The 25,253-nt window shown below is 44.9% G+C and overlaps 1 protein-coding gene across 4 annotated transcripts in view; it reads left to right on the forward strand.

Annotated features, from left to right (window-relative positions):
* prkcz (protein kinase C, zeta) overlaps nucleotides 1-25,253 on the forward strand; it is an 82,269-nt gene that overhangs the window by 52,145 nt on the left and 4,871 nt on the right. For all 4 annotated transcript variants that reach the window (XM_020630356.2, XM_065960840.1, XM_020630357.3 and 1 more), the window contains 10 exons: nucleotides 896-951; nucleotides 1,261-1,455; nucleotides 6,452-6,549; nucleotides 6,752-6,838; nucleotides 9,086-9,221; nucleotides 9,390-9,477; nucleotides 9,652-9,771; nucleotides 14,557-14,636; nucleotides 15,293-15,382; nucleotides 22,136-22,251. In XM_020630356.2, coding sequence (XP_020486012.1) covers nucleotides 896-951; nucleotides 1,261-1,455; nucleotides 6,452-6,549; nucleotides 6,752-6,838; nucleotides 9,086-9,221; nucleotides 9,390-9,477; nucleotides 9,652-9,771; nucleotides 14,557-14,636; nucleotides 15,293-15,382; nucleotides 22,136-22,251 — 1,066 coding nt within the window. The remainder of the gene's footprint in view (nucleotides 1-895; nucleotides 952-1,260; nucleotides 1,456-6,451; nucleotides 6,550-6,751; nucleotides 6,839-9,085; nucleotides 9,222-9,389; nucleotides 9,478-9,651; nucleotides 9,772-14,556; nucleotides 14,637-15,292; nucleotides 15,383-22,135; nucleotides 22,252-25,253) is intronic.

Below are 25,253 nucleotides of genomic sequence, written 5' to 3' on the forward strand. Positions count from 1 at the left end.
AAATCTGATCATTGAAGACCAACTGCTCCAGAGACTCTTTGAATCAGCCTTCTATAGAAACATGTTAGGGCTGCATGCTAACATGTTAGGGCTGCATGCTAACATGTTAGGGCTGCATGCTAACATGTTAGGGCTGCATGCTAAGATGTTAGGGCTGCATGATAACATGTTAGGGCTGCATGCTAACATGTTAAGGCTGCAGGCGGACATGTTAAGGCTTCAGTGCTAACAGCGTCGTCTCCAACCCTCACCACGCTCTGAACGCTCTGACTTTGAACTGTGACCATCAAACCAGAGAGACAGGGTCCATAAATCACCAGCCGATTCTTAGATTGAATCTGGAGCTGAATCCCAGATCAGAGCGTGTTGAAGGCCTCTGAATATTAGTCTGGTGTTTGAATGTTGATGATGCAAAACAAATTTTAGACTGACAATAGAGTTCAATCGACCAATCAATTGATAACGTTTGAAATGAAAGAGTCCAAATTTAATATTTTTAACACACATGTAAAGTTTCTGAGCACTCACTGTGCCTCTTCTTTAATCCTGATTTCACTGTTTGTCCCTCTTTCTATCTCTGATGGATTTGTCTGCATTTTAAATTTAAAAAAGAGACTAATCTCTGAATTATAATAGTTAATCTCTAATCTAATAAAGAATCTTCTCCATTAAACACAAAGTTCAATCTTCAAACGGAGGCTCCGAGCCGATGTGGAGGTGCGTCTGTGGTTTGGGTCTCTGATGTGAGAAGCTGTGGGAGGGGGACTCCCTGTAGAGTGACCTAGTTTCTGCACTTTATTCTCTGTGCTCTGCCTCCCTCTAGTGGCTGAAAACATGAACAACACTTACTTGACTTCAGATCATGACGGTCTCTAAATGTTCTCCTGTGTTTCAGTACCGTTTTTACCGCACAACTGTACCGTGGATAAAACGGAGGATGGAGAAGTGGAGGTGAGACGAGTATTTCCTTAAAGTTTGTAAAGTTATGAAGTCATGTTGTGTTTGATATAAAATGTTTATGTCATATTTTTGGAAAAGTGAGTGAATCCTTTTTTATTTAAGGTAATTTAGAAAACATAGATTCTTTATTTTCTTCTATCTTAAATCTGAACATTAAAGACATTAAACTGATCCTGTTTTACATCAAAGACCTGCAAGAAGTTAAACATGAATGTAGTTTTAAATGATACTTTGTCTGAACTAACTGTTAATAAGAATAACTAAACCTCGTCCCACCCTGACGTCTCCTCCCCGCTGCAGGACATCAAAGCGGTGGTGGACGGCATCGACGGGATCAAACTGTCTCCCGGTCTCGCTCTCGGCCTCGGGGACTTTGACCTGATCCGGGTGATCGGGCGCGGCAGCTACGCCAAAGTCCTGCTGGTGCGGTTAAAGAAGAACGAGCAGGTGTACGCCATGAAGGTGGTGAAGAAGGAGCTGGTCCATGACGACGAGGTGAGATACAGAGATCAGATCCAAACTCTAAATGAAGTCGTCCATCCGTCATCTATACGGACTCTTTCCATTCGATCTCTGTAAGAGCTTTATATGTGATTTTTCACACTTAAATATAATAGAAATCAAGTATATCCTCTGAAAATAACTCTGTGAGTCATGACTGTCTACAATAGGTGTAACACCCGAGTCCCACTGTCTGTGATGCTTTCAGAGTTTTCCTGAGTCCTGTCAGTTTGTTTACATCGCCCGGACGGCCGGCTGACTCCTCCCCTTGTGTATAAAAGTTGTTTAATTGAGGGAGTAGAGAAAAGAAGAATAACATACTGTACTCACTGCTTAACTGTGTTTCTAGATCACGCTCATTTCAGGTAAATTTACATGCAGTGTGAAGATATGAGCATAATAAAGATCGCTAGCATTAGCATGCTAACACAACAATGCACCGCGAGTTGTTTTGGTTTCATGCTGGTGCTCAAGGGCGACATCTGCTGGATCAAAAAAATAACATATAAAGACTTTAAGAGCTGGAGGTCAGATTGTAACGGTCAGATGCATTTCAGGTGATCAGCTCACCTGTGCAGGTTGCGTCCTGCTACTGGTCGCTACTTGTGTCCACTTGTTACTGTCCTCCCTCGTCTCTCGTGGTTATTGTGGTGAAGAATGTTTGATATAAATCAGGGATGTTTAAATTGGCTCCTTATACGACTCAAACGACCCTGCGGTTGTCGGGAAAGAATCGGACCTCAAATCGACCTGACTATCCTGCAGACTGAGCCGGACTTTAGAGGTGACACAGAGGCGGGAGGGACAGGTACAGAACTACAGGCCAGCTTCCTGCAGCTCCAGAGTTAAAACACCAAACATCTCCGCCTCCTGCTCGTGAGCTCTCTCAGACAGTCAGTCCTCCAATCGGCTTCTTTCATGCATTGAAATGAGAGGAGACAAGCTGACAACATCCAGCCTTCCATGGATGTATTATTAACTCCATCATGACGCTGGTGAGTGGACGCAGCCAAAAACCTCAAAATCAAGAACCGAAAAGAGGAAATGAACAAAAATTAAACACTGGATCTGCTCAAGTCCCACTTTAGTTTCCAGAGATACAAATTAAACAGGTGACTAGTTTTTATTTTTCTGGTGGCTGTGGCTTAGTGGTGGAGTCAGTCATCTCTTAACCAGAAGGTCTGGGGTTCAATCCCCAGCTCCTTCTACCACATGTCCGATGTGTCTTTGCGCAAGACACTTAACCCCAAGTTACTCCCACTGGAATGGATTAGTCAGCTCAAGCTCAAGTCCATTTACCAGAGAAATGAGGATTTGACACATTTAGTTCCTGGACTACTTTCTGTAAAGGTGGAGCTCATGAAAGAAAGAACAGGTGCCGCACGTCTTCAGGAATATTATGAGGAATCAGAGGGTTAAACCCATCTGAGGGTTAAACACGTCGTTTCATGCATGTGGAGGAGAATTTTAAACATGTTTTCTCAGCTCGTGTTCCTTAGAGTCAGAGCACTGCTGGGTTTTTTTGTATTCATGCGTCCATGTAATTTCTTCGACTTTTCGTTCTAAGCGTGAAACAGTCGGGATGAAAGGTGCAGGGCGCGGCGTCCCGAGGGCGAAGATTCAAAATGTGCCGGACCGTTTGAAATGTATGAAAAAAGATTGAAAGAGACGGAGCTGCTGGAAAGCAGGAGTGAGTAACAGGAAGAGAGGAGGCCTGCGTCAGAGACTGGTGGGAGCGCCTGAGAGGAATGAGGGAGAAGAAATCGGTGGAAGCGTGGGTGGAGACGACACAAAAGTGGTGGAGAGCTTATGAATTGAAAAAAAGGGTTTAGCAGGAAGCAGGAATAAGTGAGTGGGTGACTCACAGGAGGATGAATCCGGGAAGATCATCTTTTTTTCTTCTTTTTTTTTTACTGTGATGAATTGCCAGATGAACATGACGTGAAATCCATTTAAAAAAGGGAAAGTCTGCATAATGCTCCTACAGCAGGAGATATGCAGACTTACACACCACTCACATGTTTTATTTATCGTGGATGAAGCTGGCAGAGCATGCACGCTCCTCGTCTCCACATGCTGAGACTTGCTTCATTCTGCGGTGTGCGTGGAAAAAAAGGAGACTTACAATACTCCAGATTGAACCTCTTAAAGGGTCAGTTCACACATTTTACAGAAAACATTTCTTTACACTAAATCCAGCTGGATCATGTTGATGGTTTTAGTTTTTAAAGCTGTTAACACTAAAAACTTAAATGCAATGTGTTGGAGAGGAGGCATGAATCCTAATACCTGCAGAAACATTGAGAAAATAAATATTTACATGACTTAAAGGAGCAGTATGTAACTCTGACCCCTCATGTTTAAAATGGGTACTGCAGTCCAAATTCAAAACATTGTAGAGAGCTGTCCCCCCCCCCCCCCGCCCCCTCTTCTCTAGAGTCCATCCTCACACAGGTCACCATGTGGTGGACACTGAAGCTTCAGTGTTTATCCAGCTCTGCATGGGTCTGTAAACCTTTCTGTGTTCTAACCTCTCTCCATTTTTCAAAAGCATCTCCAATATTGATCCTAGTTTGTGCACGTTTCTGCTCGTGGAGCTTATTAGAAACATGCAGAGGCTTTTTAGGTCGGGTACAATCACTTCTATCTGAACCACTTCTCTTGCCCACTTCCATCGCTGCAACACCTGTTGGTTTGACCTGATAACTGCTCTCATATCTGGCAAACCGAGGGGCGTCCAAAACGGCCATGTGGGGGGGTCGTCTTAAAACCGCCTACCTTCTCTGGTCCAAACAAATCCAGATCATTCAGGACCAGAATCTAAAGTTAGAAGGAGGACATACCGGCTGCTGCATTGTTGTCAGAGAAGCCAGCACTTCAACATAGCATGTTTCCTTAATGTCTGATCATATAGTAAGCTCACTTCATCATTTCACTCACTACACATCTCACTGATTGCACCTTTAATTTTACTCAAATAGACAGAGGTAAGGAACATGTCCCTTTAACGATGCACAACTTCTGCCTTTAGGCTGGACGTCTCTTTTTACCACATATCGTTAAATATGTGACAGCGCTCTTGAGTTCTGTTTCATGGCCGCCTTCAGTCTTTATAAAGAGATCTGCAGGCTGATTCATCTCTACATAAAAACAATAAAAACACAAAATAAGTTTATAAATTATTTAAACACTGTACCTTTAAAAAGATTTGCATCAGAGAGATTCTTATAAATAGAAACTTGTGTCTGGAAAAAGGAGAGAGCTGACTCCTGTTAGAGTGAGTTTGTGTTATTGGAGCCCAGCAGATGGCGCTATTGCTCAACCTTTAACTCTTCTTCTAAATGCCAATTACACAGCACATAAAGCTGGACTGAAGCTCAGTGTGCAGAGCGTCATCATCACCATCTGCAGAGCCTCTCCCCTCACTTTCTTTATTTCTTTAACTCCTCATCAACTTTAATACGAACAAAAACCAAACAGGCTGCATCACAAAGATCAAATTTATCTCTAATGAAGAAGATTTGAGGAAATTATGGATCCCTATTCATGATTTTATTGGACTTCCTGTTTTCATTAATGCACATTAATTTTAGTAATTCATGTCGGGAGGCGTCTAATTCCTGACGTTGAAGGGCAGCATGCTCTGCACAGACTGTGATGACCATCGTCTGTGATCCTGCAGGGTTAAAAACTATGAAGAGTTCTGTATCATGATCACAACATGGGGTCTCTATTGTGATGTGATCAATTAACCATGTGCTGCTGCTGGAGCACAACGAGGGGTCCTCAAAATTAAAGGTATAATAAACATAAATTATTAACTACCATCGACTTAACCACACTTTAAATCAGCATAAAACATCCTGGCCCGGGGCGAAACGAGCACAGCCTCTCTGTGAGTGAAGTGTGAACATTTAAACAGATACAGACGTCAATAAGAGACGAGCCTGAACTCCTGCAAAGCAAAGACGGCAAAGTCAATTTAGGGAGCGCCGATGGTCTGGCAGTTATGTTGAGCGCCCCATGTATGGAGGCTATAGTTCTCGTCGCAGCGTTTTTTTAAATCCGACCTCGGCCCTTTACTGCATGACATCCCTCCACTCTCTCTCCTCCCAACGTTTCCTGTCTGTCTTCAGCTGTCCCTTTAAAACTTAAAGGTCACATGTCCTCCTCCTCTTCAGTGTAAATAAGTCTCAGAGCTCCTCAAAACATGTGTGAAGTTTTTTGTTCTAAATCCACTCTGATCCTGTATTTGATCATGCCTATAAACCCCTCTATTTCAGCCCTGCTCAGAACAGGCTGTTTCTGTGTCTGTACCTTTAAATATGTAAATGAGCTGTGCCTGACCACGCCCCCTCTCTGGAAGGGCTCGGGTGTCTCGCTGTTTCTCGCTCAATGTCCTATTGTTTACGGTGAGAAGGCAGACTCAGAGGGCAGAACAAACACCTAGCTGTGGGAGTGGCTATTGCCCTTTGTGATGTCATGAAGGGAAAATCTCCAAACGGCCTGTTTGAGCACACATTTTCAGAAAAGTGGAGCAGGCAGAAGACGGAGAGGATGGACTTTTCTCATCATTGGGGGGTTTGTAGACAGACTAGAGACACGTATTAGAGTTAGTCTGCAGGATTTATTGTCTTTTTATTGCTGTTTTTTAGCACGCGGCATTCTCCGTTGCTGAAAATTAAATCCAATGTAGAAGTATAAAAAACTACAGTTCAGACAGTCCCGTTAACACAACAACAGTATAGCAACTGCAGAGCTGGACTCACCCTAAAAACATCTGGATAGTCAAACACCTTTAAAAACATTCATTCTGTCTTTTAGGGAAGTAGAAAGTTTTGTGGTTCCTGCTGCTCATCCAATCTGAACAAAAAGCGTCCGACTGGCTGCATTCATCATCCGTCTGTTTAACCACAGAGAGCGTCTATTGATCAGACTCATTGATTGCTAATACATGATCTTTTCTGCGTCTGTCTCGTCCTCTCTGCAGGATATCGACTGGGTGCAGACGGAGAAGCATGTGTTCGAGCAGGCGTCCACCAACCCTTTCCTCGTCGGCCTCCACTCCTGTTTTCAGACAGCGAGTCGGTAAGAGAGAGACCACACCTCAGTTTGTTCAGGAGTATGAAGTCGGACTTTCTGATGAGGGGATGTTCTTTTCTCTGCAGACTTTGTTCTCATACTTTCATCAGGGAAAATGTTTCACAATGGAGAATCTCTCAAATTTTTGCTAAACTCTTCTGGTCCGAATGTGCTCTATGATGACGTCACCTCTTGCTCTTGTTTCCAGGTTATTTCTGGTGATTGAGTATGTGAACGGCGGGGACTTGATGTTTCATATGCAACGACAGAGGAAGCTCCCTGAAGAACATGCAAGGTAACCATCCAGGTGTTGTAAGCAAACACCTGCACGCTGTCTAACTAAAGACTACAGAGTATGACATGATATGAGACTTTACTATACGAGTCAGTAGGTTACGATACAACATGATACGTTATGATACGATACTTTCTTACACTGCAGCATACACTGATCTGGCTCTGCAGGAGAATCAATAAACAAACAACACTCAACATGTAAATGGTGAAGATTAACCGATGAAAACATCAAACAGCATTAGAGCACATCACCCATAATGCACAAGCATTAATAAATAAATACAACCATGTCAGGACCAGGCTGAGGTCCTGCAGGACGGGCTCACATACGAGCCACACGCAGGTGGACGATGTGAGGGTTATATTTTGGTAAAGTTCACTCGGTGCATTCAACAGAGTACTCCAGAAACTCATCTCTGAAATCAGGACTATTTCAGTTCCAGCTGATTGAACCTCCTCCGGATGATTCTTCTGTGATTCACACATGATGCTGTTTGGTGGAGAGCAGGTTGTGTGTGTGTGTGTGTGTGTGTGTGTGTGTGTGTGTGTGTGTGTGTGTGTGTGTGTGTGTGTGTGTGTGTGTGTGTGTGTGTGTGTTTGGCTTCGTTACGCTCATCCAGAACGTTCTTCTTATGAGCGCTCCTTGCAAACAGATGCTTAATGGGATGTTTTAGCAGCGCTGCCAAAACCCAACTTAACACTTTTTTTTTCCACCTCTGAGAAATATAATGAGCACCCATAATTCATTGTGCCTCTCCTCTTTCGGGGCTCTCCAACTGCGGCTGTGATAAATGCTGGATCAAAGGCGGGGTAATTTAGAGAGGCACCGTTGGGCCCCTATCGGCCCCTGCAATCTGTATTCTGGAGACGGTGGCTGTACATATGCAAAGCAGCATGTTAATCACTCATAATGATTGTACATATTCATGAGCAGCGCTCTTACACCGAGCCCTGCCGCATTCCCCCGCGCTGTGGGGGAGGCGGGGCCGGTGGGCGATGGATGGTGCTGCTGATAGGACGCTACTTCTATCAGTCTGATGCCAGTGGAGAAAGAGCGGCGCACAATGCACGCTGTCACGGGGAGAACGTGGGGGAGCGATGTGGGATTTGTGATTTCTCTGTCAAACACGGTCTCTGCCTTCAGAGGTTTAACAATCACGGCTTCACAGCAGCAGACAGAGAGACGCTCGTCAGTGTTAATGAAGGCTTATCTCCCAGAGACAGAAAACACACAACCTACACACACACACACAAACAGGAAACATGCTCCTGACTCACCAAACACACACACACACAACTCATCAAATCATGATCAGAACTCAAACTAAAACGGCTGTAAAGGCAAAGATGTAAAATAAGTCGATGTGATGAGATTAATGAACATAGGTACTTCTTTTAAAAGACAACAATGAGGATAATCTTCAGCTGGATCATCACAACAGTTTGATTTAGAGTCTCTTCTTACTCTCGTCAAAGCTGCTGGACATCAGGACATGGGGAAACTGTAACACAAGAACAGATTGTTTCAGTGGAATCGTTCCGTTTAGACCAGATCAGGTGTCATCAGGCCGCCCAAAGCAAAGGTCGGGCCCCTGAAAGGCTCAGTATAAGGCTCATCCCAGAGCTGATTTGGTTAATCAATGCATGTGAGTTAGCATTAGCCTCCTGGCTAACATCAGCCTCCTCTGTCTGTTTATTCCCTGTGATCGCTGCACGACCATAGACTGTCTGCACACCACCTCTACCATCTCCGTGCTCTAATGAACCTGCTGCTGCATGTTTCCTGTTCTCCAGTATGTTCTTCTCCACTCTTTAGTTCACATTGAGATTCTCTTCAACTACACGTAGCATTGATACAAACACACATATTCTCATTATAGAGTCCTATGGAGGACTCTGCTGCTTTGTCCGCTACTTCCACGTTGTTTGTTTTACGTCATGCCTTGCCTCAGTAGACCCCCCTGACCCCCATACCACTGACAGGGATAGTCTTCCCGCTGTGAGGAGCATCATGTGTGAACAGCTAGGTCAGGAGAATATCTGAAGCAGTCCTCCTGAAATGATCAACAAATTTTCAGGAGTGTATGTGTGAAAACGGCTTTAGAGTGACTTTGACGCTTCTGTAGCGCAACACGTTCAGAGGAGTATTAAATCGAGTATATACATTTGGCCTGTAGGTGGCAGTAGAGGACACTTCAGACTCATCATTCCCTGTGTCTCTTCTTCTTCTTCTTCTCCTTCACAGATTTTATGCAGCAGAAATCTGCATCGCTCTGAACTTCCTGCATGAAAAAGGAATCATCTACCGCGATCTGAAGTTGGACAACGTGCTCCTGGACCATGACGGACACATCAAGCTCACAGACTACGGCATGTGCAAGGCAAGAGACGCATCGATTTTCTCACCAGACTCTGTGCGCCGCTGGTGAAGGGCACAATGCAGGAGATATGTATTGATTTAAAGTGCCAACAGGGCTTCTGTCTCTCTTTTTCTAACACAATTCCTGCTCGTAATATATCAACCACGCTGCTTCTTCTTCTCTCCTCAGGAGGGGATCAGACCAGGTGACACCACCAGTACCTTCTGTGGAACCCCAAACTACATCGCACCTGAGATCCTCAGAGGAGAGGACTACGGTGAGACGGTTTACCGCACAGCCTTTTTTATCTGCTGATGAAACAGTCTCACTTAGATGGTCCTGAAGGGTGGACTAAAGCAACAGGCAGCTTTAAAGGGGCAGTCTGACACTTTTCAGGTCCGATCTGTACCTGAACAGCTCTCTTGTCTCCTTGTCATGCGTCCTTCAACAGGCTTCAGCGTGGACTGGTGGGCTCTGGGCGTGCTGATGTTTGAGATGATGGCTGGCAGGTCTCCGTTCGACATCATCACCGACAATCCTGACATGAACACAGAGGAGTACCTGTTCCAAGGTGAGGCCGGGCAGGTTAACAGTGAACTGGTTTCATATGCAGAGGGCTGACAGGAAGTCACATACACACCCATTCTAAAAGAGGCTGTTATCCTGCGTGTCAGTTTGCAGCTACAGACGACAGCAGGCTGATAGACACGGCAAGATGAAACTGGGATAAATTAACGTTTTGACACAATGAATCACTTTACAACATGTTATATGTTTGAAAGTCCACAAAAAATGCACGTAAAAATACATTTTAAAAGACAGAATTTACTTCCTCTTGGAACAGTGACTGATTTGCGGATCACGGGCAGACTTCCAGAGCGGTTGGATCTCACAGAGAGACGCAGGATGATTTTAATCAATTTGTTGTATTATCTGCAACTGTTGTTAAGGCGGCTGCCTTGACTATTAAAGTGCTGCAGGAATCCCTGAATACTGAAAATGCTTCATGAGAAACATGAGACTGATGTAAGACAGATGAGTTTCTTCACTACTTTACACCAAACCGTTGAGATAAAAGAAGTGTCCTTTACTCCAGCAGAGATCCCAGGTTTTAATAAAACCGCTTTAAATGTCCTCTGGTGTGAAGCTGGTACTCGAACCAGACACTGCTGACGCTGTAGTCGTTGTTTAGCTGTAAATGTTGGAGGATTTAAAGGGCTTCATCGCTCAGGAGAGTTACTCCTCGTCCACATGTAGGCAGTTATTTCTGTGCGTTTCCACTTTTGGTACAGAAACGGCGTTTTAGGTCACTGAGAGCTCAGAAACTCAGTTTATGGTGTTTCTGTGTAGACGGGGAAAACAGAGTTTTGTTCTTGTATCACGCTGTGTTTGACGTCATCGTGCGATGCTGTCACTTTAGTTTACATGAGATTAGTGCGATGGCAGACGTAACCAAACTAGCACTAGTGCTAACGTTGCTAACTGGGCCTTTTATATAATCACACATACACAAACAGTTACTCTCCCACTATGTTGAAGAGCAGAGACGCCTGAATTGGTAAATGATATGGTCATTGCAGAGGAATGGCGAGAACATGTTAGCATGTCAACGACATCGTTTTTGACTTGGGGTGGTTATGACGGCCGTAATAGTCCATTTTGCCTTTTCATGTTTTTGAGAACGTAGCGTGTGTGGACTGGATTTTTTTTGAAAGAGAGGAGGAAAACCTCAGTTTAAAACGTTTGGACTCGGCCTTTACGAGTTATCACACAAAGATCCTAAAAAAGTGTTTTTTATTTTGTAGTCAAACTGAAAGGTCCCATTCTCTTTATTTTCTCTCCGGCTGAATGGATCGAGAGTTTGGAGGAAAGATGGGAAATAAAATGTGAATATTAAGCACATGTGGCCGCCTGTTTGGTGCCATTTAAACAGAAACATGTTAATTTAACCCTTTGTGACGCATTTATTCAGCGAGAGGGGGGAAAACAGATCCACGCTACGGAATAACAATCAGCTCTGGGCTGTAAAGGATTTATGTGTGTGTAAACCCGGAGAGCTTAGATGGTTTTGGTACGCTTCATTAAAACGCAGGAATCTCAGGGAACACAGCTAATTTTATTTCTCTCCGATGATAATTCCATTTAGTTTGCTGTCATCTCTCAATCCACTCCGGCTGTGTTTCAGTGTGTGACTCCTCAGCATCGGAGTACACTTAGTTTGTTTTATAAATGACAGATGTAAAATGTTTTTAAAGGTCCAATTAGTGAGATGTGTAGTGAGTGAAATGATAAAGTGAGCTAACTATATGATCAGACATTAAGGAAACATGCTATGTTGAAGTGCTGGCTTCCCTGACAACAATGCAGCAGCCAGTATGTCCTCCTTCTAACTTTAGTTTCTGGTCCTGAATGCTCTGGATTTGTTTGGACCAGAGAAGGTAGGCGCTTTTAAGGCGACCCCCCCACACGGCCGTTTTGGTTCAGATAGAAGTGATTGTACCCGACCTAAAAAGCCTCTGCATGTTTCTAATAAGCTCCACGAGCAGAAACGTGCTCAAACTAGGATCAATATTGGAGATGCTTTTGAAAAATGGAGAGAGGTTAGAACGCAGAAAGGTTTAAAGACCCATGCAGAGCTGGCTAAACACTGAAGCTACAGTGTCCACCACATGGCAGGTGTCAGTGTGGTGCAATTACCCTACAGGATTGCTTTGTATCTTGCTGTAAAGTCTGAGTGTTTGCACCAAATTAAACAAACAGTAGTTGTGATTGCACCGTCAGGATGGAGGGACCTCCATGAAATCTTTTCTTCTCTTTACATTTGCGTTTCCTCAGGCCATATGGTCCCTACTAAAGCTTCCCCTCCCCCTCTCCGTCGCCTGAAACAGAAATTCCTCCGTACTACAGGAGCCCCGTGTGACGCGTCTCTGCTGTGACCGTCAGCAGCGTGGCATGGCACCATAGCTAGCATCTGCCACCAGAGCCGTCCTCCTGGCGGTCTTACCGGTCGAGCAGTGGGTTCCTGGACGAGGGCCGGCCAATGGGAAACAAGACTTTCACTACAGGAGCCACACGCCATATGTCACCGAACAGGAACCTGAGCCAGAGCCGCTTTAGGACTTCAGAGCTCCGCATGCAGACCACGGAGATTTAGACGCACAGACGGGCGTTAGATTCTGTTGGAATCTGAATCGAGAACATTTTCAGTTTAAAACCCGTTTTTTATGGTAAAAATGTTTTAGAGAGAGCTTCAAGTGTTTATATCTTAAAGTCCAGTTACTGTCTCTACAACACAAATATGTAAAAGAAAATGAAAGATTACCGTAAAAGGTCATAAACCAAGATTTTTGGATTCTTACATCGAGGCTCTTGGTTGGACTTTAACATCACCATTTGGAACCAATCTGAAGCATTTATTCAGCTGTAATGATGAAGCTCTGCAGAACATGATTTTCTGTTTGGGTGTAATTTCCACAACATGTTCGACTGTGAGAGGAAATGTTTCTAATCAGATGAACCACAGAAGGAAAAAAAAGACGACTCACAAAAAAGCTCTGTGTACGTTTGATTTTAGAAAAAGCCTGGAGGGCAGAAACCAAACAAACAAGAAGAATGTAAAAGCAGCATCTTTCCTTTAAAGAACATTTATAAAACATCTCACAAAAAACAAATCAACATGAAGATGTGCTTTTATAAAAATGGTTTAAAAAACAGAGAGCCACATTAAATGTCCCATGTTTCTGTGGCGGGGCCGTGACTGTGATGAGATCCCCCGCTGTGACGAAATCAATGATGTGGTCAACGACTTGTAGTAAGAGTCACAAAACATCCAAACATAAAACGAACCACATACACACCAACTAACAACAACAGCTGATCACAGAAGATACCTTCTGATTCATAAAAAGGTTGACATTAGATACAGACAAACTGTAAGCTAAGATAACTTGCATTGAGGATTTAGGTAAACGAACACGGATGTGTTTTTAATAAAACGTCTGAATTCGCTAAGATGACAGAAATGGTTCGCCCCGACCCTGAATGGGAGATTTAAGGGCGGCCTTGATAATTGGAAAGATTTCGCTTTCATTCAAGTCGATTTTAAATCCTGAAAACTGACAGAAAAGCTCAAATATAGTGAGGGCTTGTTGTTGTGTTGAAGCTGGTTTAGAGACATAAAGGATTATATCGTCTGCATAACGAGAGACCTTGATCTCGACCCCTCCGCTGTGAAAGCCCCATATTTCCAGTGGTTACAAGCCTTTTTCAGAAGTCTGCTTTTTCTTGAAAATATGCCTTAACTAAGCTTAGCTATCATCACGTCTTTGTACGTTCATATTGATTCTGCGGCGTCCCAGTCTGTGAGGTCACGTTGTGTTTCAGCGTTGTGGAAGCACGGCACAGCAGGAATTCCACATACACACACACAGAGAGACATGCACACACACTGCGCTGTTCTCCCCTGCTGTCTCAGCTGATCCCGTCTTTCCTCTGTAACGCCTCTGTTACTACCTCTGAAGACGAGACAGAGGGGGGGTCACTTCGTCCCCCTCAGATTGAAAGTGAAACGCCACAGGGTATCGAGGATTGAAACGGCAGTCTGAAGATGGCCGCAGACTGTCGCAAATGACTCTATGGTAACAAACAAAAGAAGCAAACTCTAAGGGCCACTTTGCTGCATTTTGAGAGCCATTTGAAGTGAATTTTAAAAAGCAGACAAAGAGGATTGATTATGTTTTATTTGTGCGGACATGTGTTGATGTTTTTTTTCTCTTTTGTGAAGAAACTCCCTCAGGTGCCAACAAACGGTTCATTGTTCAGCTTTATTGTCTGACAGAATATGAAATCATCTTTTACACAGCAACAGAAAAACAACTTGAGAACATGTAACTGATAAATAACTAGTTATTTATTTTTTAAAAGGCGCTGCAGCTTATTTCAGAAAAATCTGAGTTAAAGTGGAGGAACGCTCTCGGTGGTCACATCACCTTGAACGTCACCTCAGCATGGAACGTTAATCTGCGAGGCTGCAGCTCATCTTTTGATTCATGTTTTGAAGGAGAAACTCTTTTTCTAAGTGTTTTTGTTCTCGTCAGTGTGACATTGTGGAGCTGTGGGAGTCTCAAGGCTGCGTGTGGACCATCAGAAGAGAGAGAGAGAGAGAGAGAGAGAACAGTGTCCTCTGCTTCCCCTCCCTTCCTTTGACTCCCACGTAGCAGACATGGTCACCCACAGGCAGGTTGGACCGTGAATCATCCTCCTCCCCGCTCACGATTGTCCTTTTCTTTCTTCTCTCTCTCTCTCTCTCCTTTTTTTTTTGTTGTTGCCGTCCTTCTCTTTCTCTTTTTGCCAACAGTTATTCTCGAGAAACCCATTCGCATCCCAAGGTCTCTGTCAGTGAAAGCTGCCAGCGTGCTCAAGGGCTTTCTCAACAAGGTGAGAGCCGTCCACTCCAAGTCAGCCCCCTGTGCGTGCGTGCGTGCGTGCGTGCGTGCGTGCGTGCGTGCGTGCGTGCGTGCGCAATGCTTCCCAACTCTCCACGTATGGGATCAGACAAGGCCTCTTCTTCATTTTTTTTTTTTCTTCCTACATGACGATAAACTGAGGTGATCAAAATGTTCAATACTATTCAACACCACATGTTTTAAAACGATCAAATCTCGTTTATTTTAATACAAAAAGTAATACAAAAAGTAGTAGTTTGAAATAAACCTCAGACCTGATGTCATACTTTAACCCCTGAGCTGCCAAAACAAAAGTGAGAAGTCTGAACCCTCCCACAGTCCAAAGACATGCTCGTTAGGTTAACTGGTGAATGCGAGTGTGGCTTGTTGTCTGTCTCTATATGTCAGCTCTGTGATTGGCTGGTGACCAGTCCAGGTTGTAACCCCGCCTCTCTACCAATCACAGCTGGGGTCAGCTCCAGCCCCCCGCTACCCTGAACGTGAGCAGTACAGAACATGTGTGGATGAATCCTAGAAATAAGAGATATCATCATGTGACTTTATGACCAATCATCCTGACAGCATCTAAACATCTCGACATGACATTACATCACTTCACGTTCCTGACACACTGTTTTATCCCGACAGGATCCCAAGGAGCGGCTGGGATGCCAGGTCGAGACAGGCTTCACAGATATCAAGTTACACACGTTTTTCCGCAGTATAGACTGGGACCAGGTAAGAGCTCGACCCCGTTAATGGAATTACTGTGGCTATGTTCAGGGCGTAGAGTATCACAGCTTCATGTGAACACTTCATGTGGTGGGATGTGTGTGTGTGTGTGTGTGTGTGTGTGTGTGTGTCGTCTTTCTGACAGACAGCCTCTGACAGCTGATCTACAACCTGTCAGCTCGTCACCACCACTGTACGAACAACAGAGACAGATAAACGCTGCACGCCCACTTTACTGCCAATCAGCTGTGAGAGCAGCTGTCACGCACATACAGTAAACACAACAACACACAGAACACACACTACACACCCTCCTGTGTATGATCTGAACAAGACTGAGGTGGAGCTCTGTGTGTGTGTGTGTGTGTGTGTGTGTGTGTGTGTGTGTGTGTGTGTGTGTGTGTGTGTGTGTGTGTGTGTGTGTGTGTGTGTGTGTGTGTGTTAAAAAATGTATGATTAACTTACAGACAATAGTACGATCCTCCCCCCTGTGGAGCAACAAGCAAATAAAAGTGAATTCCTAATCACACACACACACAGACACACACACACACACACACACACACACACACACACACACACACACTGAAACATTAGCACTAGATGTGTTTGTTGGTCCGACGCTCAAAACTGATGAAAAAGCGACATGAAAGAAAAAAGAGAAGCTGTAAATAATTAAACGTCTTTCCAGTCGCACACAGGAAGTGTTCAGCCGCTCGACGTTTACGAGCTGTAATGTACAAAAAACACCGCAGAGAGAGAGAAACATTTATTTACAAAAAGACACAATAAAGGAGGATGACACACTTTATCAGATTTATTGTTTGACAACATGAACAGTTTTCACACGGCTGCAGCTCCTTGGGGTCTTTGAAGCACGTCGACTGTGTTTCATCCTGTGGCTGTGTGGAGTGACAAACGAGTGACAGCTGTATCAGGAGTCTCTTCTCTGAGTCCTGACACTGCTGAACATGCAACGTTTTCATCTGCTGATTCCTGACAGCAGGGCGCAAGTCTCCACGATGAGACGTTTCTTCTTCATACACCTGGGTTACGTACTAACAGGAGAAAGAGCTAAAAGTTTGGCTTAAAGGTCCAATTAGTGAGATGTGTAGTGAGTGAAATGATAAAGTGAGCTAACTATATGATCAGACATTAAGGAAACATGCTATGTTGAAGTCATGGCGTCTCTGACAACAATGCAGCAGCCAGTATGTCCTCCTTCTAACTTTAGATTCTGGTCCTGAATGCTCTGGATTTGTTTGGACCAGAGAAGGTAGGCGCTTTTAATACACCCCCTACACGGCCGTTTTGGGCGCCCCTCGGTTTGCCAGATATGAGAGAGAATATGGAGAGAGGTTAGAATGCAGAAAGGTTTACAGACCCATGCAGAGCTGGATAAACACTGAAGCTTCAGTATCCACCACATGGTGACCTGAGTGAGCATCGACTCTAGAGAGGGAGGGGGGAGACAGTGCTCTACAATGTTTAGAATTTAGACTGCAGTACCCATTTTAATCTATGCATCTTGCTCCTTTGACTTGGAAATGACCGTCATTTTGATTTAAAAAAATAGTAATATTTCTTTAAATGCACACAGCCTGTGAGCCTGATTGTCTGGGTCAGATATAACTGATACTCGACCTAAAAAGCCACAACGTGTAGAAATGTAAATCTTAACTCGGGCTAAACCTCTGTATCTGCTCGTGTTTTAGGATCATAATTGCTTCATCACAGTAGAGTTAGCACAATCCTTTATCTTCCTTTAGCACGCTTTATCAGACATTAACACACTTTTCATTTCAGCTAAATTAAAGCCATTTCTCCTTCTTCAGTGCTGCGTGTCTCTCCTGGGAGCGTGAGGCGGGGTGGCAGGTAGTACAGTGGCATGAAAGAGGGGAAACAATCGTCAGGGTGTGTTAATGAGAGATGCCACCGAGCCTGTGAAGTACACACCAAAGGCAAACGGGGGGGGAAAGATATCAAAGCGGAGAGGAACCGTGAGCCCGGCGACACAGCGGCGTGTAGCGCGGAGGGAAAACAAGTTGACAAAGCTGAGAGAGGTGGAGGAGCGGCGCTCTCTGCCCTCAAACCTGAAACCTGTCTCCAGACCTGACAGGCCTGGCACGCCGCTCCTGTTGTTAGCACACATTAATATTCATCAGACGTTCCTGAGGGAGCACTGAGCTTTCTCTCTGAAGAGATGACACATTTGAATATCATTTACCTGCCGTCCTCTTTCATGCCCTCTCCAAACACTCAGCGCTTCACTGCCAGAGAGCCGTCAGCCTGACGAGCGCTGAGCCCGGGACGGGTTTCAGTCTCCATCGGAGCGCTGCCGGTTAGTTTGACTCTGAGATCACATTAAGGCAGGAGATCAGATATGAAGGGATTCTTTGTGGTGACACTTGAACCAAAAAAACGTGCTGTTGGTTCTGTCTGATGCCAGAAAGCATTTCTCCTAACGTAACCACATTCTGACGTCCTGAAGTGAAAACACTGAAGTCTGAAGAACGACTTCCCAACCCAGACACCGGGACCAAACGAGGAGAGAAAAAACTCCTGCGCTCCGTCTGCATTGCACAAAACCTGTTGGTAACGAATGGACCAGAAGAAAACCTCTCTTACCGAGTTCACACAACATGTGGTCATGTTCTCTCTCCTGAAACGCCACTCTGTCCGTTAAATTGAGCCGTTACACAAAGATGAGAACGTTTCTTCAGACTGACAGCAAGACGCAGCAGAAGATATTTCACAACTCATATTCAAATTGACGCTTATGGAGCGTCTGCAGAGATGTGGAGGACGAGGAGTGTTTGTGTGTGTGTGTGTGTGTGTGTGTGTGTGTGTGTGTGTGTGTGTGTGTGTGTGTGTGTGTGTGTTTGTGTCTGTGTGCGTGTGTTGCCCAAACTTGTCCAACACACACAGACACACACACAAACTCAAACACACACAGACGCAGCAGAAGATATTTCACACAACCTCAAACACACGCACACACACACACACACACAAACTCAAACACACACACACACACTCACTCACACACACACAGGTAGTAGTGCCTGAAAATCCCTGGCGCTGTGTTTCCTCTTTCATGTGCCCCTCTGGCCTCGGGGGCACTATCTGCTACTGTGTGTGTGTGTTTGTGTGTCTGTGTGCGTGTGTGTGTGTGTGTGTGTGTGTTTGTGTCTGTGTGCGTGTGTGTGTGTGTGAGTGTGAGTGTTTTTGTGTGTGTGTGTGTGTGTGTGTGTGTGTGTGTGTGTGTGTGTGTGTGTGTGTGCGTGCGTGTGTGCAGACGCCGGGCCCATTCCTGGCCCTCACCGAGCTTCATTACCAGCACACACGGAGCCTCAGCCTGCCCAACAACACATCAGAGCATGCAGGGAAAGTAGGAGGAGAGAGGAGAGGCATGTGAGGAGATGAAAGCGTCGACAATGAGTAAGACGGAGACAAACGTGGAGGAGAAAGATGGAGACAGGATGTGAGGGGGTGAAGCTGACAGAGGAGTGTAGGTAGGCGCTGAGAGAGCTGAAAAACAAATTAGCAAAGAGAGAGAGAGATTGGGGGAAGGTGGGCCCGTGTGATGGAGAGGCAGAGAGACGAGGAGAAAATGTTTGTGTTGTTTTGTGTTTGTTTGTTTGTTTGAAGATGTTCCCACAAAGAGCTTTGAACCAATAACACTAATGAAACAGAGAAAGTTCTGCAGAACCCAGCAGAAGAACTTTTGTAGCAACTAAACACACACACAGGAAACACACAACAGGAGCAACTGGAAAGAGAGCGGGACGATTCCTCGATGGTTGTCGTACATAAAGAATAAATCAACTTGTTTTTTCAGCGTTTCAAGAAATGAAACATATTAAATGAACATTTTCTGACCTGAATCTCAACGATAAGAGCTTTGTTTGAACTGAGAACATTAAAAGTACTTAATCAGTAGTCCTGTGAACAGTTTAGAGCTGGTTATTAACGAGTGGAAATCATTCTGATGCCTCTTTATGAGCCACAAAAGCAAACCAGACCACTAGGGAGAAGATTATTTTTAAAGGAGCAGTATTTAACTCTGACCCTTAGTGGTTAAAATGGGTACTGCAGTCTAAATTCTAAACATTGTAGAGAGCTGTCTCCCCCCTCCTCTCTAGAGTGGATGCTCACACAGGTCACCATGTGGTGGACACTGAAGCTTCAGTGTTTATCCAGCTCTGCATGGGTCTGTAAACCTTTCTGTGTTCTCACCTCTCTCCATTTTTCAAAAGCATCTCCAATATTGATCCTAGTTTGAGCACGTTTCTGCTCGTGGAGCTTATTAGAAACATGCAGAGGCTTTTTAGGTCGGGTACAATCACTTCTATCTGAACCACTTCTCTTGCCCGCTTCCATCGCTGCAACACCTGTTGGTTTGACCTGATAACTGCTCTCATATCTGGCAAACTGAGAGGCGTCCAAAACGGCCGTGTGGGGGGTGTCTTAAAACCGCCTACCTTCTCTGGTCCAAACAAATCCAGAGCATTCAGCACCAGAATCTAAAGTTAGAAGGAGGACATACTGGCTGCTGCATTGTTGTCAGAGAGGCCAGCACTTTAACATAGCATGTTTCCTTAATGTCTGATCATATAGTAACCTCACTTTATCATCTCACTCACTACACATCTCACTGTTTGGACCTTTAATGCGCTGTCAACAGTCGAGCTTCTACACCGCTTTGACTGAGGACTTCTTTTGTGAGAGGGGGGACACATTCGATCCAGGACAAAAATAGATAAAGAAAAAAGCCTTTCTTGGTTGTTGAGTTGAAGGAGGTGACCATTCTATTAATTTAAGGTCTGTGGTTGAGCTGCAATTGTTCCACCTTTAGCACCAGCACATTATCATCGAATTGAATGTTTTGTTTTATTAACATCCTCTTTTGGAGGGGGGCCGCAGGGGGGGAGCCAAGCTCAGTATTACAGGAGCACTGGCCCCGGTTGGCCCCTCCCCCAAACCACCAATGAGCCCATAAACTCTTTGTTTTTTTTGTTTTTGTTGTCCTGGAGGAACATATTGTTGGTTTTTGTGTTTAAATCCACGCTCTGAGACTACTGTAAATGGTGATGTTGCATAAAAACATTCAACTCAACAGTTCAGGGCCTAAAGAGGAAATGTTGTCAAATGTTTAAACAATATTTGACAAATCTGGTTATGAGCTTGTCAAAACTGTAGTCTGAAATTTCGAACAAATATAAGAGCGCTGGAACATTTGTGATGTTCTGACAGCCACTGAGCCCATCACAGTGGGTTATATCCAATCAGTGAGAGCGGCTGAAACAGCGAACGTGTTTTCCGTGCAGTCGGATGAGACTCGGTCACAAACAGACCTCTGTGTTTGGACATTTCTCCGCGGTGATGAAGAGAGGAATGAAGTGGAGAGAGGGAGAAAAACAACAGAACAGAGAAGGTTGACGCAGCAGAGTAATTTGTGCAGCGAGTGATTCAGAGTTTTTGTCTGGTTTGTTGCCATGGTTTCACATCAGTCCCTCATCCTGTTCAAATGAGCTCTGAGGACATTTCCTGAGAACAAAATGAAGTCACAGAGAACAGATGTGCACTCGTATACTCGCCGTGTTTTTGGTTCTTTCTGCAACCTTTTTAAAAGTGGGTTAGAAATATTTTTAAAATAGAAGAAGATGAAAGTTACTGTCTTTGTATCTGCAGGTAAACTCAGTCCTCAGAATAGAAACTATAAACTGAAACTATAAACTTATAATAAAAGCAAAAGAAACAGCCGAATATATCTTATTATACACAGTACACACTGCTGTGATAATATTATCACTTAAAGGTCCAATCAGTGAGATGGACTTTAAAGGAAGAATGTGTGACTTTTTGGTCCAGTAGACGTCGACCTTTAGCTCCAGCATGAAACCAAAACAAACTGCTATTAGGCCACACCTCCTCCATACTGAAACCGCCGCCCTCCTCCAGCGACACACCACCATAATTAAACACCATTAAGTGCAAACGGTGGACAAAATCATCCTTAGCTCGAGCTGCAATCACCTGTGCCCTGCATTGTTGTGTGTTAGCATGCTAATGTTAGCGCTCTTTTGTTAGCTCGTAGCTTCACATTGAGTGAAGAAGCTCGAGTCCCGCTGGCTGTGTTGTTGTCAGAGCCGTGTTTATATGGACGGGACTGCCAGCTCCTCCCCTTGTGTGTAAAAGCTGTTTTAGTCAAGAGAGAGAAGAAGAAGAACATACTCACTGATTATTTGGATGTTAGTAAGAGTTTTTAGATCACGATCATTCTGTGTTAATTTACATGCAGTGTGAAGCTACAAGCTAACTAAAGAGCGCTAACATTAGCATGCTAACACAACAATGCAGGACACAGGGGATTGCAGCTCGAGAAAAGGACGAGTTTGTCCACCTCTTGCCCTTAATGGTGTTTAATTATGGTGCGTTTTAATAAATATCTCCCTCGTGAACTCGAGTTGGAGGAGGGTCAAATCTACTGGATCAAAAAGACGCACATTCCTCCTCTAAGTTACAGAAACTTTCTTCAGTGTTGACGTCAGAGCTTCCTAACGAGAGCTATGAGGGTTTTATTTACAACATCCATCAGAAGAGATCTCTGTGTTTCAGTCAAAGCGGGGGGTTTTAAATCATGTTTAATTATTAAAGGGTTGGAGCTCACAATGTGCATGCAAACCTCGACTGAGTGGAAACATTGTTATCCTGTTTTTACACTCATTTATTTGATGTGTTTGTTTTTCCCCTCAGCTGGAGAAGAAGGAGGTGACGCCGCCCTTCAAACCTCAAATCTCTGACGAGTACGGCCTCGAAAACTTCGACACGCAGTTTACTAATGAACCAGTGCAGCTAACACCAGATGACGAGTAAGTCCCGCCTCTGCAGCTCACGGCAACGTCTCATTAGAGGAGAGGTCACATGAATAATTTAGAGATCCTTCACATGTGGTATAAGAGATGATCTCCTTCACCATCACATTATATTTATAATAATATATTAGAGTACTCAAAAACGGAGTTTATACATGCCGGACCAGTAGGTGGCGGTGTGACTCTGTGATGAAACAACACGCCGAGGTGTAAACAAACAAACTTTTCTAACACACAAACGTTTGTGTGGACGGACGATGACGTGGGGTTTTCACTCCGAGTGACTCTAAACTTCAGAGAGAGTCAACGAGTCATGAGAGGAAACATTTTCACAAACAGAACTCTGGAGTCCGCCATTGTTGTTGTAGTCCGACTACTCGCGCCCGGCTTTAGTCTGGAAGCGTAATGAGCTTGTTTGAAGAGTCTCAGCTTTTCAGAGTCTCAGCTTTTCAGAGTCGCTGCATATCACAAGTTTTCTCGCAGACGTTGCTGTTTTATAAACGTTGTGTCTTCAGTCACTAAAAGTTACAGTTTCAGGTGAAATCAGCTCGTAAACGGGGCCTATTGAGTCATAAGATTTTTCAGCCAAGTTGTTTAGACTGTGAGGAGCTTTGCAGCAGGTACCGGCAGCACAGATCTGTGATTATACCTGTCAGGTGTGAAGTGGAAAGCCTGCAGAGCCTGCAAGAGCATTAGAGCTCGTCCAAACTGAACAGAGATATTTAAAAGGTCTTCTCACACAAACAGTCCATGTTGTGCCATCTCTCCTCTGCATTCAATAACCCCACCCCCCGTGAGCTCCCCACGCTGACGTCTTTATGCAGCAGGGACTTTGCTGTGATTCATGCTAACATTTAGCCTCCAGGATGTGACGGGATTCTGTGAGTAGATTTCACTCTGGAGGGAGAAGGCTGCAGAGTTCTGGCAGGACAACAGACACGGTGCAGGCTGTCTGACTGTCTGCAGCCACAGCACGGAAACACAAACACACCCTGTGTGACTGCAAGAAATGGATCCCATATGCCTTTGTTGCACCCTGCCAGTGGACTTCATCAGGCTGATGTTAGACACTGCTCTCATTAAAATCCATGCTGGACTGATTCTTCAGGCTCCAACGTTTAGCTTTCTCCTGCAAAGCTTTTATTGGACTGAAACCATCTCAGCAAGTTTAACTGGAAGTTTCAAACACCACGTAAGCAGGAGATGTTCCTCCTCTTTGTTCTGGTGTGGGGGGGGGGGAGAATACATGCACTCTGGAGGCCTTTTAGGAGAGATGGAGTTGCACAGTGGTTAAAGTGGAGACAATCAGCATCCGGCCTTTGCAGGCGTAGACTTTTGAACATTTACAGATGGCGCGATGCAACAGGAGCTCTGTGTATTAATGATGAAATACCCATCATTCTCTGCAGCCATGACAGGCGTCGCTGGTTTATCCACGATGTCTCTGCCTCAGTCTGAAGGAGTTGAACACCTCGTCTCTGGAGACACAGCGACGCCTCTGAAGCTCTTTGTGACAGCGAGAGATGGCGGGAGTCCTTCCAAACTTTAGTGGGAGACATAGGGGTGGTACAGTGAGGGGGGGGGGGCACAGGATGGAGAGCACACTACCAGTTCAGCAGTGGAGATACCAACCTGGCATCAAAAAGCACCTCACATCAAAAGAAGACACACGCCTCCTCCCCCCCTCGTCTCACCCTTTATCTCCCCCACACCCCTCTCTCTCATTTCCATTACCACAGAGAGAGGGGCTGATGTCGCCCACTCCCGCCAGGAGGGGGTTGATGCAAAAAAGCTCTCCAGTCTCCCCTCTCTCCCACTCGTGATGGGCTTGGCACGAGAAGAAAGAGCTGTGAGCGCTGTGCGAGGGAGAGCGACGGTAAACCCTCCGTGTTACACATTTACATTGGGACATTAAAAGCCAGGATTGCTGGGGGGGGGGGGGGGGGCTTTAGTTTTTATCTGCCAGCTCCCCCTCTCAGTAAATGGCAGCCTGAATCAGTGCCCAGGGAGGAGGACTTTGTTCTCCTGTAGCACTCGTCTCTAGAGGACTTGAATTTGGAGACCAGGTCGTCTCTTCAACCTGTTGCTCCGAGCCGTGCAGGAGTTTTATTTTGAGCAGCTACGTGTTCATCAAAAGATAAATACGGATCAGAAATATCTTGGATTGTAAATATTCAGTAGAAGGTTTTTTTACAGGACCCTGCAGACTCTGGAGGTCTGGTTTCTTCTTGGTGCAGTTTCTGTATTGCGACACATTTCTTCAAACACCGTGTTAGTTTAGATGTTTGGATGAGGTTCAGATCGGCCATGTCTGACCTGTCTGGTAGGACTGAAGTCATACATACACGGTGCACGGTGTACCCAATTTTTGAGTCGCAGGACTGATTAATAAGTCGGTCTAACTTCAGCTCAATTGTGTGTCATTTGTTGTGCAGTGTACAGGCGTGCACCAGGGCCAATCACAATTATTATTTTTTCAAATTTAGATCCTATGTCTGCAAACACTCACAGTAGTATTGTAGTCAAGACCACACTAACCAAGACCCAAGACATACCCGAGACCAGAGTGCTCCAAGACCGAGACAAGACCAAGACATTTAAGGATCGAGATCAAGTCAAGACCATAAATATCAATGAACTCATCCACTCCCGCTAGTGTGCAGCAGGCGTGTCACTCACTTAGACCGTAACACGGTGAAGGTTGCGGGCGTAAAGGGGGGACAAAAATCAAACTACAAATGATTGATTTTAAATCTGCAGTCCGCCCAGTCTGAGACCGAGACTTTCAAACATCTCGAGACCAAGAAATGCTCTCTGGAGCTTTTGTTCCATCTCTACTCTTCCTCCTCCTCCTCCTCCTCCTCTTCCTCTCCTCCTCTTCCTCTTCCTCCTCCTCTTCCTCCTCCTTCTCCTCCTCTTTCTCCTCCTCTTCCTCCTCCTTCTCCTCCTCCTCTTCCTCTCCTCCTCTTCCTCCTCCTTCTCCTCCTCTTCCTGCTCCT

The sequence above is a fragment of the Labrus bergylta genome, chromosome 12 (assembly GCF_963930695.1).
Source record: "Labrus bergylta chromosome 12, fLabBer1.1, whole genome shotgun sequence".
Taxonomy (NCBI): Eukaryota; Metazoa; Chordata; class Actinopteri; order Labriformes; family Labridae; genus Labrus; species Labrus bergylta.